Source organism: Centroberyx gerrardi, chromosome 6 (genome assembly GCF_048128805.1).
Source record: "Centroberyx gerrardi isolate f3 chromosome 6, fCenGer3.hap1.cur.20231027, whole genome shotgun sequence".
Classification (NCBI taxonomy): Eukaryota; Metazoa; Chordata; class Actinopteri; order Beryciformes; family Berycidae; genus Centroberyx; species Centroberyx gerrardi.
Genome location: NC_136002.1, coordinates 3,433,953 through 3,450,047, shown reverse-complemented (window position 1 = coordinate 3,450,047; position 16,095 = coordinate 3,433,953). Strand labels below are relative to the sequence as shown.

General features: G+C 44.7%; 1 protein-coding gene across 1 annotated transcript; it reads right to left on the bottom strand.

The window, feature by feature from the left end:
• ppm1da (protein phosphatase, Mg2+/Mn2+ dependent, 1Da) lies at nt 1-7,780 on the bottom strand. The gene is made up of 6 exons (XM_071922168.2): nt 7,166-7,780; nt 5,865-6,093; nt 3,127-3,251; nt 2,365-2,546; nt 1,747-1,971; nt 1-929 (listed from the first exon to the last, which is right to left on the bottom strand). The coding sequence occupies exons 1-6, from the start codon at nt 7,689-7,691 to the stop codon at nt 588-590; spliced, it is 1,629 nt and encodes a 542-aa protein (XP_071778269.2). The 5' UTR covers nt 7,692-7,780; the 3' UTR covers nt 1-587.
• Between the last annotated feature and the right edge of the window lie 8,315 nt (nt 7,781-16,095).

Here is a 16,095-nt window from a genome sequence, read left to right as displayed (position 1 = left end):
TAAGTATATTTGCTCATATTTTAGTACGAAGCCTCCTTGTTTTCTGATCTGCTTCTGTTGGGGTACGTTAGGTAGCTGTTTTTTTGTTACTGCAATGCATTACCAATAATTACGGTAATCGACGACGGCATGCTCCAGAGACTTCCGCCGGCCGAGCCATCTTGTGGCACTTGTATGTTACTACAAACTACAGTTACAAACAGGCACCAGGAGTTTACCGGTATCCACCGTTGTTTTTTCCTTTGTTTTTTTCCCCGGCCTGTATTTGGGGCCGGCCTTTATTTGTTCGTGTCGACCACGGCCTGGCCATTATCGGAGACCCGGCTTTTAATTGACTACCGGCCACTATTAGAGGAAATACGGTAAGTATTATTGATGGTGTTGTGTGAGAGGACAAAACTCTTGTTCCACCATGTTGACTGGTTTCAGCTGTCAGAATGTGCAGGAGGTTTGCCAACATGACGAACAGAAATCCACAGAGACAACACTCAGACTGGTCTTTATGGAGAAAAGGTTGTGGAGTGGGGGAGGCAGCATGTTGATGTGTCCATCTGTGTGTGTGTGTGTGTGTGTGTAGTGCGTGTGTTTCAGCACACACACACTGTGGTCTTGCTGTGCTGCTGGAGGAGCGGAGGGACGCTGGCGGACTCCTTCTGGTTCTTCTCCGCGTTGCGTCGGAGCAGCGGCGGCCTCTCGGCGGTCCTGCGCCGGGCTTTCTTAGCCGACTGGCCTGACGGCGACGGTCCATTGAGGGTCCTTTTGCCGCCGAGTCCGGCAGTCAGGAGTGACTGAAAGGGCGGCTCGTCCGAGGCGAAGGAGCCGGACAGGGCCATGTGGTACAGGCTGCGGCTTCCCGACAGGCCGTCCGTTCGCTCCAGGGTGGGGAGGAGCTCGCAGACGGCCGACACCGAGTCTTCCTCTTGAGGCCGCTGTGGGACGACGGAGGGGAGGAGACAGTGAGGAGAAACTCAAGCTTTACAGTATGACACACAACTTCAATTAACTGATGCCTTTTGAAATAGCTTCACGTTTCAACAATAGGGCTGGGTATTATGAAGGACCTCACGATACAATTCAATACTATCTTTCGCGATACATCACACAAGTATCGAAATTATACACATAAATAACTGATAATTAGCAGTGAACTGATACCAACTATACAGTGTATCTTTTTAGTTTTGTAATACATGACTATGTGCATTATTGATATGGTTTAGGGGACAAATTGAGGCAAAACTGGTTTGAATATTTCCATTGAATGTAAATAATGCAGTGAACTGAAATAACATGGAAACACACAAGTCTTGTTCTGACATTAAAGACACACTCAGTTCTGTTAGATTTAGCAACCTACTCCTCTCTAGTAAGGTGTGTGTGTTAATTTGTTATGTTACCACAGTAATTTAATACCGAATGTCAAAGCTTGCAAATGATGTTACCTTTGTTGAGTGTATGTCATTCCTTTTTGTTTTTAAATATGAAATGTGCCCAAACATCTGCCTTTAGGTTTGCAGGTGCAGGCTTAATAGCAACCGCCATTATGACTTTTGACATAGTTTGGTCAAATGAGGCCTCCATACTTTCCATACTAAATGTGAAAAATTAGTATAACAAGTATCACGATTCGCACAATCGATTCTGAATCAGAAAAAATTAAGTCACAGTCCACTGATATATTGATTTTTCAACCCAGCCCTTTTCAACAATAACAAAGCATGTGTTCTGTTGTCTTCCTGCTCTCACCTGAAGGAGAGGCGTGGCGGCGCGGGATATGGAGGTGGGAGGAGACTGGGACACTTTGGCCAGGTCGAGCAGCACCTCCTCGTGGTGCAGGGTGTCCTGAGGCGTCCCGGGCTCCTGCAGGGCGATGACGATGGCGCTGGTGTTGTCGGCGCGCAGCATCCTCTGCCGCCACCGCAGCAGAGCGTGGCTGACCAGCTGCCGGGCGCTCGACACCCCGCACGGCGCCTGCAGCACGGACGGGTGTTATTAATGAGCTCCGTGTCGTTTTCCAGCTCCAAAATGTGTTACTCATTCACTTTCCCCGCCCACATCTTCCCAGCCGGTCCAGGGATTGGAACCAGCAACCCATAGGTCTCTAAGCCTGCCTCTCTAACCTCTAAGCTCCCGCCCCCAAAGAATGAAAAAGTTACTTGATGTACATTTTCCCGGCCGGTCTGGAGATTTGAACCGGCGACCTATTAGTCACAAGCTGGCTTCTCTAAGCTCTAAGCTACCACTGCCTACAGTTCAGGCAGGCAGGTAGAGAAACCATCTATCCATAATGATCCAGACTGAACAGATAAAAAATAACCAGCGCAGTTCAGGCCCAGATCTCGAATGGCGTTGCGCTCCACTCACCATCGCCTCGTCGTTGTCCTGGCACATGGAGATGGCATCCTGCGGTGGCACCATATTCCACAGGCCGTCGCTGCCCAGGATGATGTAGCGGTGTTTTCTGGGGTCGAGGGTCACCACGCTGGTGTCTGGCTCCGGGGAAACCACAAACTCCCCGCTGTAGAAGTCATAGCTCCACAGATCACCTGTAAAGAAAAGTGTCACCAGATGTCTGGATGAATATACTCCATCTGCATTCTGACTGGCTAGAGAGTGTCCAATTGTTTTCATGCAACTCGCCACTGCTGCCATTTTGTGTGTTTTTGGTTGTCTAAAAATTCTGTGCAATAGCCACAGTCAACTGATTTATTACAGCCATTCAAATCTTCCCAGTTCTCTACAACTTTTACTTGAAAGACTACAGGAAAACATCTCAAAACTGATGCTTGTACTGCTTTCTAGCTAGCTAAAATGCAGCTGAAATGCTGTAGCATTACGAAAGGCAACACCAAAGCAGCAAAAAATACAGACCACTACATACATGCAATTGGACCCTCTCACACTGCCCACAACCAGTCACAATAGAGCAACCCATTAACCAAAGTTGTTTGCAGTGTGAATGCACGGTTAGATGCACTGCAGAAACCTTTGAACTCCTACATGCTAGGCAAATCTATCATAAAAGATGCTTCAATGGCCTGAGGCACGTTTCCCCATGTGTGTCCAAGCTGACTACTTTCCTAACAGGTCAGTCATTGTGTTTACTGTGATGGTTGCTTTTCCTACCCAGAGCCCTGGCTACTGCCAGGAATGGGATCTGGTCGATGACGGTGCTCCGGCGGACCGGGCCGTTGTGGGTCAGCCTGGGCCTCTTCCACACCACCCGGTTCACTCCAGACTTCTTGATCACACTGGGAACAGAGAATGGAAGCAGAGGGCATAGCAGAGAGAAAAAACATATTACCAATTGAACATAGCTAATGAATGTTCTGAACCTGGAAGTGCATATAATACAACATAATAAAACCGACATGACTGCTAGTCCCATTTACATCTTTTGGTGAAACTAAACAATTCATGGCACTGACCTTATTTCGTTTGCCTTACTTTCCAACTCTGCTTTGACTAGATATCACCACATGTAAAGAATCTGTTAATGCCTCTTTCTAATTTCATATTTGCATCAAAATGTAACTTAATTAGATAGTGAGTAAAATAACACCTGTAATAACTGTATTTAACACATTTTAATTCTAAATTATACTCATTTTAAAGCCTTAAATTTAGATAAAGACCCATGTTGGTGACTTTAAATGCAGTTTGTGCTGTTGGTAAACAACCTTGAAAGAGCAATAAATCCACTGAAAACATATTTGCCTTCATTAAAAAAAAAATACTAGTATTATGAATAAAAAGCGGTGGATTCTGGCAGATTGTTGCTTATTTAAGTTGATTAAAGGAATGGCATCAGTTGTCAACCTAGCAAACTTGGCAAACCCACAGGGTTGAGTCAAATTCAGAAAGCAATCCACTGCATAGGGATGCTGAATCTAAACAGAGCAGTCTGAAACTTGCCAATGAAATAGCCAAGCTCACTGTAAATTTTCCTCTTGGGCTTTCTGCAGGTGGACAGTCACCCAGGTATTACATTAACGACTATCTGCCATGTGTAATTAGTGATTTTTGGCATCACGCAAAATAATTCGCTTCTCAAAAGTAACTAGAGCTTTAAGTCACAACAGACTGGTTACACTTGCACAGTGAGAAGGAAGGTGGTGTGTTTGCTGGGATTAGGAAAGGCGTGGGGAAAACAATGCAGGTATTGGTCATACAATGTATATTTGAAATATCAGAAACCCTGATTTTCAACCTTCATTCATGCCAATTCACAGCCCAAATCCCTCATAACCATGCAGAAAGCTGAGACTCAGACTTTTTAGAGACCCCCAGATTCCCTGACAAGGAAAACTGATTAAACACTGCCCAAAAGCAAACCAGCTGTCTGAGTAGGATCCTCTGTGTCTCTGGGGCAGAGAGGGTAGAAGATAGATATTTACAACTATGACTATGACTATAACTATGACTACAACTACAACTTGGCTGACTGCAAAAATACAGAAAAACAAGCTTTAAAATAGCATGTCCATTTTAAAAAAATTCCTAAACACAGTATTGGAATGCCAGAACAACTTATGTTGTAGATGAGTAGGCTAGTGTAGCGCATGTAGTGCCCTATTTGAGTGTCACTTGTCATCACTGTAGCAGTTTATTATGTAATAACTTCCAGATAATGTAGTAACTTGTCAAAATGTAATAAAATATCCCTCTAAATAAAAAATGTAATCAAACCTGTCAATGTAATACATTGCCAGAAAATGTAGATTGATATTGTAATATTTTCTTTCCTGGTAATGTAATATATTATGGCAATAATCAGCAATTATTACATTATAAGTGGTGCAACTTCCTTCTTATTTTACACTATCAGTCTGAAGATGTTATTACATTATCTGGCAGTATATTTATCTATATTTATTAGATACTATTTAGGAGGGATTTTTTTTATTACATTTTGACAAATTATTACAGTCAATTGTTACATTATCAGTTGCTACAATCCTAAGTGTTCACTCTCAAAGGGTTTTAGACTAAACCTGCACTACTCCTCGCTAACATATAACAGTATTATACACTGTAATCTTGCTTTTATACTGTCTGAGCACAGAGCATATATTCCCAACAGTATGAAGAAATGCTGTACTCCATCTTTTATCATACTAGGCTGCATGTCGCAAGGCTATGGAGCTTACTCAATTGTATAAGTACAGAGTTTTGGTTGTTGTCTAGCCGTGCACGGGCCTGTCAGTACAGTGTTATCAGGAGACACATAGGAGACGGTAGAAAGGACACTATCCCCCGAGCTAGATACCAGTTTGATCTGCTACTGTGCAAAAGATAAGCTTGTTGGTTGAACTCGCTCCTTTATCATAGGGGTTGTGGGGGATGGTGGGTCAGGTGAGGAATCTGCTGTTGTTGAACTGGAGCTTGTCTTACTCTGACCTGGGTTACTAGAAGTTATTAGCCTGTCTCTGATGTTCTACTTACAGCTGAATTGAATTAGAAAAGCCTCTATTTTTGCATTGTCTAAAGGCTGAACTGAAGATTCCAAGCGTTCTCCCTCAGAGTGTTTCGGTAATGGAATTAAAACCAAAAATCAGTTTGGGGACATTTTATTTTTTTTTAGAGTTAACCGATTGTCACAAGAACTGACAGTAGGATTCAAAGCAGCCCCATATGACAGCGATGAGTTTTAAATGAATTTTCCAGCTGAAAGAGGTTTGTTTATGTTTTGATTGTTTTTGACATGAGCGATACATTCCTGTCTGATGAGCAATTATGCGTACATCAAGTTGCAAAAAGCTTCATAGCGGGAACTACCTCAAAGATGGCACTTTCAAACTCAATAACAGAGTGAAGGAAAATGCAGAGCCAGAGTTTCGGGTTTAGACCAGGTTTAGACTTACCTCCCCCCCAGACCTTCGATGCGCTGCCTCTCCCTGGGCAGCTCAGGTTTGTGGTCTTGTGTGACCTCCACGGCTCTGATGAACTGGTCCGAGGGGTCATCCTGGACTCCGAGGACCACTGCCGAGTCCCCGACGTGGGCCACGTACATGCGGTTTCCCCGGATGACCACCACACTGGCTGTGGTGCCGGATGTGCTGGGTAGGCCTGTGAGCGTCTTTGGCCACTCAGCTAACAGGAAGAGACAGAGAGATAGGACGAATAAATTTACAGGACAACAAAAGCCCTAAAACGTGATGTTCTGTGTTGCTATCACTATGGTACTGGTGACTTTATCTGCTTCAGAGTATCTTTTATGTACTAGGCCACTTAATGACCAAATCCGGACCACAACACTATAACCATATGGTCAAATCAGTGAATTAGAGTGTACCTGTCTTGTAGTACCTCTCTTCCATAGGCATACAATGACACAGGCACGCCACCTCTGATCAGCTGTTTCAAGTCGATGACATGCCCAGACATATCACAGGCTGTTAGCAAAACAGACTGCACACACCGTGTGGTTACTGCAAGAAAGCCGCGATTTGAAAAATACATTTTCCCAAACAGTTTGGGATGAGTTATGTAACGTTACCTAAATATCGTGACAATCTTACAGTGTGCGTCCATGCAATGCGATATAATTGTACATGTTGGCTGAAGTCAGCTACGGCTAACCTAACTAGCTCCGCTACCTTGGTTTGCTGTAGCCGTACGAAACGTTCTCTCTTTGTATGGACAGAACCTCATTAAAAAATCTGGCAGGTTAAGGTTGTCTTGCTTCTCGGTCGAAGTACATAACTGGTAGAACGTGACTTAAGATCGTTTACGGATCAAATGGGTCTTCAGGTAAAATCGGTATATATATGAATTCCCAAGCAGCACGTTATTTCAATAAAATCTCAACTTTTACGATTGGTGCAGGCTGCTAGCTACAGCCCTTCGCGGTGTATTTTGGTGGAAAGACTGTCGGAATAACAGGCAAGCCAATTACACAAGTTGAACTTTTGGTGAAATAAGCGCAATTTGGTGGATTCGATGCATGCCGGATCAAATAGTGGTTTCTATCTATTTGTGAAAGGTGTTAAGTCATGTTGTACGAGGTGTGTAGGTTTGTCAGTGAGTAAGGCAACGTTACATTTCCAAATTTTTGAATGCAGTTTGGCATACAGCTCTATCCATACAGGGAGAGAACGGCACATATCGGGTTTAAAAGGCACCTAGCTGATAACGTCAATTATCATTAGTGTTGTCAACTCACGTAGCTTTTTCCACATGGCGTGGTGGCAGGCTACAAATCCTTTACGTATAGCAGAGCAGACCTCCCGGTCACACTCTGACCAGAACCCCCGCTGCTTCTTCATGAACTCCCACAAATAGTCCCGTGCGAACTGCGCAGCCTCGCGACCCCCGTGACCGTCGAACACAGCGAAAAAAGCCACGGAGCGGCGGGAACGACCCGCGGTGCCAGGCTGAGCCGGCAGCGGGCTCTGACTTGTCGGCAGTGATGTTTCCGTTGTTATCGTTTGGTCTTCGGTTTGTCCAGGTTGAGAAGACGGAGCTGAAACCACCAGGGGCTCCACGGCGTCTGTAGTCCGGTCTGGATGCGAGCTTCCAGCCACGGAAGAGAACGTCCAATTTTCCCCGCTGCTCTCATCTGTCTCACCCGACGTCGGCTCATCTTCTCCCGGCTCGGGCTCTACTATGACCTCGGTGACATCCTCCATGTATTTTCTGCCTCCTTGGTCGGTAAACACGCTCACTCTCATCAATAAGGCGTTTTCCATGGCTCAAGAACAGATCTTTCTCCAATCTGTCGATATTAATAGCATATAAAACAATAACAGGAGTGTTTTAGTTCAGTTTATTGCAGCGCAGAGTCCAGCCTTTGTTTATGTTCGAGTGTAGTAGGCATGCTCGAACGCGTTGACGTCAGTATCGGTCTTCTTCTAGCCCACCGGAAAAACACTATAGACAACATGGCAGCGCTGTTGCCCTCTAGAGGTCGGACCTCACACAGCACGAAATTATCTCAAAACCAGTCACAAGCCACAATGACATGAAAAATGACTTTTTCACCTTGTTAACTATTCTCTCTGTCATAATAGACACCCATTTAATAGTAAATGGCAAAAAAATATAGATCATTTTATTTTCTTGTATTTTTATATCAAATATCTTTAAAGGGACCAGAAACACTAAAACATTTTTTTTGATATGTAAACTGATATCAGAATCAGGTTTATTACCAAGTAAGTTTTCACAATACAAGGAATTTGCCTTGGTATGTAGGTGCATCCAATAAACATAAACATGGAGAAAAATAATAGGGATAGGTTAGGGTTAGGGGAGGGGGGGGCAGGAGGAAATCCCTGACCTGAGCCTTTCACTCCTGTTTTTAGTATGGGGGAGGAGGAGGAGGAAGTATTGCAAGTAAGTCAAGAAAAGGGGGGGGGGGGGAGATCCCTGATCTGGGCCTTTCACTCCTGTTTCTAGTAAGTCAAGTCAAGAAAGTCAAGAAACATAATACAGAATATGAAAAAAATATAATAAAAAATATGTGCAATATATCTGTTTTTTAAAGTGAAATGAAAAAGCTGTACAGTTTGTGCAGGAATGTGCAAAATATTGACCAGAGAATGTGCAAAGTTTAACAGTATGGAGTATAGAGAATATGTTCACTGTACAGAGATCAAAAAGATGTCCAAAAGGATGTGCGTTAAAGTAACGCATTGAGTCAGATGTGGAGACTGTACATTAATGTAGCGTGTAGTGCCTATGGGGGGAGGGGATAAGGGTCCGTGTCAGTGGGGGTCCCGGGGCTTGTTGATGAGGCCAGCTGCAGATGGGAAGAAACTGTTCTTGTGGCGTGAGGTTTTGGTCCTGATGGACCGCAGCCTCCTGCCAGAGGGGAGTGTTTCAAAAAGTTTGTGTCCAGGGTGGGAGGGGTCGTCCACAATCTTTCCTGAATGCCTCAGGGTCCTTGAGGCATACAGATCCTGGAGAGGAGGCAGATTGCAGCCAATCACCTTCTCAGCGGAGCGAATGATACGCTGCAGTCTGCCCTTGTCCTTGGCAGTAGCAGCAGTGTGCCAGATGGTGATGGAGGAGGTTGGACTCAATGATGGAGGTGTAGAAGTGCACCATCATCGTCTTTGGCAGGTTGAACTTCCTCAGCTGCCGCAGGAAGTACATCCTCTGTTGTGCTTTCTTGGTGAGGGAGCTGATGTTCAGCTCCCACTTGAGGTCCTGGTTGATGATGGTGCCCGGAAGCGGACGGACTCCACAGTGTCGACTGGGGAGTCTCTCAGGGTGATGGGGGTGAGTGGGGCTGGGTTCTTCCTGAAGTCCACAACCATCTCCACTGTCTTTACAGCGTTGAGCTCTAGGTTGTTCAGTCCGCACCAGGACGCCAGGCAGTCGATCTCCCGCCTGAAGGCTGACTCATCCCCACCAGACATGAGCCCAATGAGGGTGGTGTCATCCACGAACTTCAAGAGCTTGACAGACTGATGACTGGAGGTGCAGCTGTTGGTGTACAGGGAGAAGAGTAGAGGGGAAAGAACGCAGCCTTGAGGGGAACCGGTGCTGATGGTCCGGGAGTCAGAGACGTGTTTTCCCAGCTTCACGTGCTGCTTCCTGTCCGAAGCAGGAAGTCTGTGATCCACCTGCAGGTGGAGTCAGGCACGCTCAGCTGGGACAGCTTGTCCTGTAGCAGAGCCGGGATGATCGTGTTAAAGGCAGAGCTGAAGTCCACAAACAGGATCCTGGCGTAGGTTCCTGAGGAGTCCAGGTGCTGGAGGATGAAGTGGAGGGCCATGTTTACTGCATCGTCTACAGACCTGTTGGCTCTGTAGGCGAACTGCAGGGGGTCCAGGAGTGGGTCAGTGATGTTTTTGAGGTGTGACAGCACAAGGCGCTCAAATGACTTCATCACCACAGAGGTCAGGGCGATGGGTCTGTAGTCGTTAAGTCCTGTGGTCCTTGGCTTTTTGGGCACGGGGATGATGGTGGAGGTCTTGAAGCAGGCTGGTACGTGGCATGTCTCCAGTGAAGTGTTGAAGATGTCTGTGAACACCGGAGACAGCTGATCAGCACAGTGCTTCAGGGTGGATGGAGAGACAGAGTCTGGCCCGGCTGCTTTACAGGGGTTCTGTCTCTTGAAAAGCCACAGTCGTCACTGTGGTGGGGGGGAGGGGGGCTCTGAGGTTCTGATTTCTGCCTGTATGCAGGAATCAGGTGGATCATGACGTGGTCAGAGTGTCCCAGTGCAACGCGGGGGATGGCGTGATAGGCACTGCTTACTGTGGTGTAACAGTGATCCAGAATGTTCTCCTCTCTGGTTGGGCATTTAATAAACTGTCTGTATTTGGGGAGTTCATGGGTGAGATTTCCTTTGTTAAAGTCACCGATGACAATAACTAAGGAATCCGGGTTTGTCCGCTCCACACACACGGAGCGTGTGTGTGGAGCGTTGGAGCAACGTTGGCCTGCGGTGGAATGTAAACACCGACCAAAATGAATGAAACGAATTCATGAGGGGAGTAGAAGGGTTTACAGTTTATGAAAAATGATTCCAGATCAGGAGAACAGTGCTGTAGAATCACTGACACATCCTTACACCATCCACTGTTAGTATAAAAACAGATACCTCCATCTATCTAGGTGTTGCTTGAGATAGAAGACAATAATGCTAGGCATTACCTCCACATGTAAGTGCATATAATAATAATAATAATAATAATAACAATAATAATAATAATAATAATAATAATAATAATAGTAATAGTAATAAAAATAATTCCTTTATTTAAGTAGGAATTCTGATTGAGATCAAGATCTCTTTTTCAAGAGAGACCTGCTAACAACAATACAGACATTAAAAAAAACATAGCAACAAGTACGGTTCATTCACACATTGCTACACAGCAGACAATCAGCAAACAAAGACAAGTCAGAGGAAACGGTTACAACGGTCAACATTAAGGAAATCAAGGTTTAAGAATTTAAGATGCTGTAGGCAGTGGAAATATGCTGTATGTAAAATGTGGTGGAGATTGAAGCAACTTTGGAGAAGTGAAGAAATAGGTGCTATTGCAATGTTGGCCTGATGGTGGCACTATGGAGCATGGCCAAATGTGGTCTGACCATAGATTTTAAAAACAGATGGACGTAGTGAGTGTGACGTTACCCATAGGTTTCTGAAGGGCCGTTTTGAAACCCTGGGTTTACGATTGCCGCTTTGTGCATTTTTTTGGAGCTAGAGCAGCCAGAGTGAAGCCGAGAGTCATCTGCAGAGCCGCAGCGCCGCCTGCTATTGGCCCGTAATCGGCGACCTGTCGATCACTGGAAACAACCCTGTTTTATAACCGTTATGTTTTATAACCGAAATTAGCTACTGAGACCATAACCTCTTGTCGAAAAACATTTATTGGCTTTATATTTTGAGTGAGAAGTTGGGTTGTAGTCCCATTGACTTGCAGGACTCCCATTGACCAGTGCCTAGCGGACGTTAGAGAAGTTGCCGCTTGCCGCCACTTCCTTATTGGCTTCAAAATTCCCCCGCGGTTTTGGCGGCTTGGGTCTGACACAATTCTGGGTCTATCCCTACGGAGCCCGGGAGTGGCCATAAGGAGAGAAAGAAAGTTATATTGAGGCCACGATTTACTAAAATGTGCGCACAATATGCAGTTCGTTCGCTCGTTTTGTTGTATTCGTGCATACAAGATACATTTCATTCCCTCGATTTGGTTAACATGTTCCCTCGGTTTGGCTTAATTTGCGCGCACGGACTACATTTCGTTCCCTCAATTTGTTTTTTCGTTCCCACAAATTCATAAGTTGTGCACACAAAATAAAGGTTACGTCCCCACAACTAAAACATCAATTATCTTAAATACCAATGCAAATGATCCCAAAGCAACAGCCTCTACTCTTTTGATATACCATGACCACACCCAGGGCAACGGCACATTTCAAAAGAAATCACCATTATGTGCACTGACTTTTTATAAGCTTGTGACATGGACACGTTTTATATATTGAGAGCACAATTACACTATTTTGAGGGAACATTTTGGCAACTTGTGCACACGTTTTACATGTCGAGCGCACGTCAATAGCACAAATCCAAGGAACTAATTGTATCTCGTGTGCACAAATAAACCAAAATGAGGGCTTATTTTAACCAAATCAAGGGAATGAAATGTACCTATGCACACAAATATAACAAAATGTGGGTTTGAATTGCATATCGTGTGCACGTTACAGTAAATCGTGGCCACAAGAAAAAATATTTTTCTCCCGATGGCCACTCCCGGGCTCCGTACTTCCCAAACATGTAGGCCTATGTGACATTTGGTTGCTCTAGCATCAATGCTATAATGCAGCATTTATAGCATTTATAATTGAACAAAAGCCTTTTCATTTATGTATGTACTATTTGTGGTATATATATATAAAAAAGTTTAATTATACAGAATGTTCTTATGTATACAGAATGTCCAGAGTGTTCCTTAAGTAATAGTAAAACGTCTTCACTTTATTTACTGTTGCATCAGTCTCTTGTGAACTATTTAAATTGCCAGTGTAAAATAAAGGCTTTTAAATTTTACTCATCACAACAGGGTGCCTCGGACCTTCTTTCATTTTTAAGACTTTCTTTACCGTGAAGTTGAACCCTAGATCTAAAATATAAAACTTTGGGGTTTTGCATCAAAAATATGGCATATTCCTTCACTGTCACTGTAACCCCATATGTGTATTCAAATTCACTATGATTGTATAGTTTTCCTTGAATGATTGTGAGACAGACAAAATTCTACAATTCTACTATGGACAACAACTACCACTGGAGGTGAGTAGGGAGGAAGAGTCGGGGACCATAAAGGACGCCGATACTGCCAAGCCTCAACCACAAACCACGAACACAGTCGTATATTTTCAACATTATATTAGTATTTATAGTATGTATTATACATTATATCCCATCAAAGTTTCACTATGGAACTATCCAACAGTCCATTTGCCCTTTTCCCCCTCTTTGTTTTGGAAAGAGTCTCTCTCACAGCATAAGTCTCTCAACTGGTTTGCTGACTCTGCCGGTCCAGGTTTTGAATAGTCTGTTAATGTCTGTTGGTTTGTTAGCACCAGAGACAGGTGGACCCTCCCCAGGGCTTAGCAAATTGTCCAGTGACTGGCCGGGATCCTTGTATGAAGTAGAAGTGGGTGTCCGACACCGGTTGCCCAGTGGTAGGCATTGCTTGGAGGTGACAACAGGTGCGTCATAGTGTTGTACCTTGCTCCGTCTCAATGAGGTATGACCTTGACGTGACACTTTCAATGGTCACCACCACTGGTGTCAGCCAGGACTTTTGGTTGTCCAGCCTGATGAGGACACAGTCTCCAGGCCTCAGTGAAGGTAAGTGTCTCACCCTGGTTGTATTAGTAGGCTTACTTCTTCTTTTCAGTGGCATCATTGGCCTTAATATGCTGCCTACTAGGCCACTAGTAGGTTACTCTGTAGGGTTGCTCTGATCTTTCAATCTTTTGGCCCACAAAGAGTTCTGCTGGGCTGGCTCCTGTTCTCTTTGCTGTTTGCAGTGCAGTTCTTTCTGCATGCACTCAATGGTTGTCTGGGGTTTGTGTGGGCTTGATGTTAAATGTATGAAGTCGAGCTCACAGACTAGTTCTTGGAACTTGGCATTGAATTGTGGCCCATTAGTATACTCCGCTGTAGGGTCAAATCTCATCAACCGCATTAATAGCACCGTATTGTCCAGGTCATTTGTGTTCATCAGTGGGAGGGTTGTGATCGGTGACCAAATTGAAACCCACTAAGCTGTATGGATACTTAATCTATTAAAATCTCTCACAGGCCCAGATGCTTGCAAGACATTCTTTCTTGATCTGGGCACATGTGGTTTCTGCATCACTCAGGCGTCAGGAGCAGTACGCCATGGGTCTCCAGTCCTCCCTGTGGAGCTGCAGTAGCACGCCACCAATCCCAGAACTGCTTGTGTCTGTGGGCTTGTAGACATTCTAGAATGTTATGGTTGGCGAGGTCATCAGGAGTTCTTTGATGTCCCAAAATGCTGACTGTAGTGCTGGACCCCTTGTCCATGCTGACTTAGATTTCAGTAGTTCATACAGTGGTTGGCCAACTGTTAATAGGTTGGGAATATATCCCCAAATAGTTGACCATGCCCAGAACTCTTTTGAGTTCCTCTATTGAGACATTCTCAGGCGGAGAAAGCTCACTAATCACCAACACTTGGTGGATTTGTCAGGCCATTTGTGTCCATCACTTGGCCAAGGAAGTGTAGCTGTCTCTGTCTCAGTGCACACTTTCCTGTGTTCAGCTGGTTAACAGACTCCAGCCTCTCCATAACCTGCTGCAGGCTGTGGTAATGCTCTGTCATGTCTCTTCCATGTGCGATAATGTTGTCCATATAGACTGCTTCCCCCTGGCCTCCATTCTATCCAGCTCCTCCTTGACAGGTTTCATGAGCAGGATAGGGACGCTGCACGTAGTGTGGACTGCGTAGGGCTGGGAATTCTCCTGTAGCACGATTTTCACTGGCTCTGTCTTGAGTAAGCCAAACTCTACCCCACCACTGTGGACCTTGTTGACCCATTTAGCCAGGTCCTTTTCAGTAGTGACAGATCGGCTGAGTAGGTTATTAACGCACTCTCCTCTGATATACTTTGAAGGAGTATTGTTTGTTTTTAGCCCCGTGACAGCAGGGGCTCTGTGGATGGTATTGTCGGTCGGTCAGTCGCTCTGTTCACCACTTTATAGGTCACGTGACCCCCAGGGAGTTAGACTGCAGACACTCAAGTGGGACACCCGAGATCGATTCCCAGCAGAGACCCTTCCACAAAATTCAGCCTCGCAGGGCTGTTGGACTCTTAGTCTTGTTGTAAACTGTATGCTGGCAATTGGCCTAGGCACCTCAAACAATGCTCGGGGCCACTCAATATAGTCCTAATCCATAGTAACTGTATCCATGGAACCAGTGTCATGAAAGCGTCTTCACCAGAAAATAACATTCATGCTCATCATCCTCAGTGACTTCACAACAGTTTGCTTTTATACATCTTCTCCCAGTGTCCTATTTTACTGTACCTGTTGTATGTAGACGTAAAGGATAGACATCTTTCCTGTTCCTTGTGTTGTGTTTTACCACATCTACCACACTTACTGTCACGTTCATTGTCTTCATTATCTTTGGTGTAGTTTGTCTTTGTCCCTTTGTTTGGTCCTCCATTTTGTGTGTTTCTTGTACCCCTGCGCCACCTCCTCTATGGCACATGCAGCCTCTCCTAGCTGACTGATGTGACTTTTTACCTCCTCTGATGGACCTCCTGTACCACTGTCTCTACGGTGAGGTTCAAGGTGAGTTGTAGTTGGCAAGACAGTTCTTTATGTTCTCTGCCATCGTTGATAAAAACAGGCTCTTTTGTGGATACATTTCCATTTGGGTATAAACAGAACGTTATCCACATTATCCATCTCAAATATTACTGTTTGTCTTAATGTAGTACATTCATTCAGTCATGCATCCATTGTACAGCTGCTTTACGGCAGCCTTGCTTTTTGACATAGCTCCACCACACTACTTAAAGAATAACTAAACCTCTTTAAAGAGTAACTAAACCCCACCCAAATCTGTGGTGAAGCCTGACACCCACTGGTGAAAAGTAGGGTACTGAACTGGCCATCTGCTATGGACCATATTCACACGGCGGCCATTTTCCTCTGACGTCACGCTCAGGGTGGGAAGCTTGCTGTTATCAAAAGGATAATGTGCTGTGTTCCAGGTTGCAAGTTGTATAAACGTAGGGAATCTGACAAATCGTTATCATTTCACCGCTTCCCGATTGATCAGCAACTGAAAAGACAATGGATAGTGAAAATCCGGAGGGACATCGGGCCATATTTCAAGGTAAAACAACATATTTGATAACCCATTAGCTGCCGTTGTTGGACACATATTTAGAAATATGTGTTCCAGTGAGCATAATGTCACATAACGTTACTGACTTAACCAGAACATTTCTGAGGTCGGGTGAAAAGACAGCAAGACAGTTAACGTTACATTACAAGCTTGATTACATCCGGTGCGTTTTACTTCCAGGCTTAAATAAATGTGTCCAAGATGTGCGTTGATATTTCAGAATTAATTTACG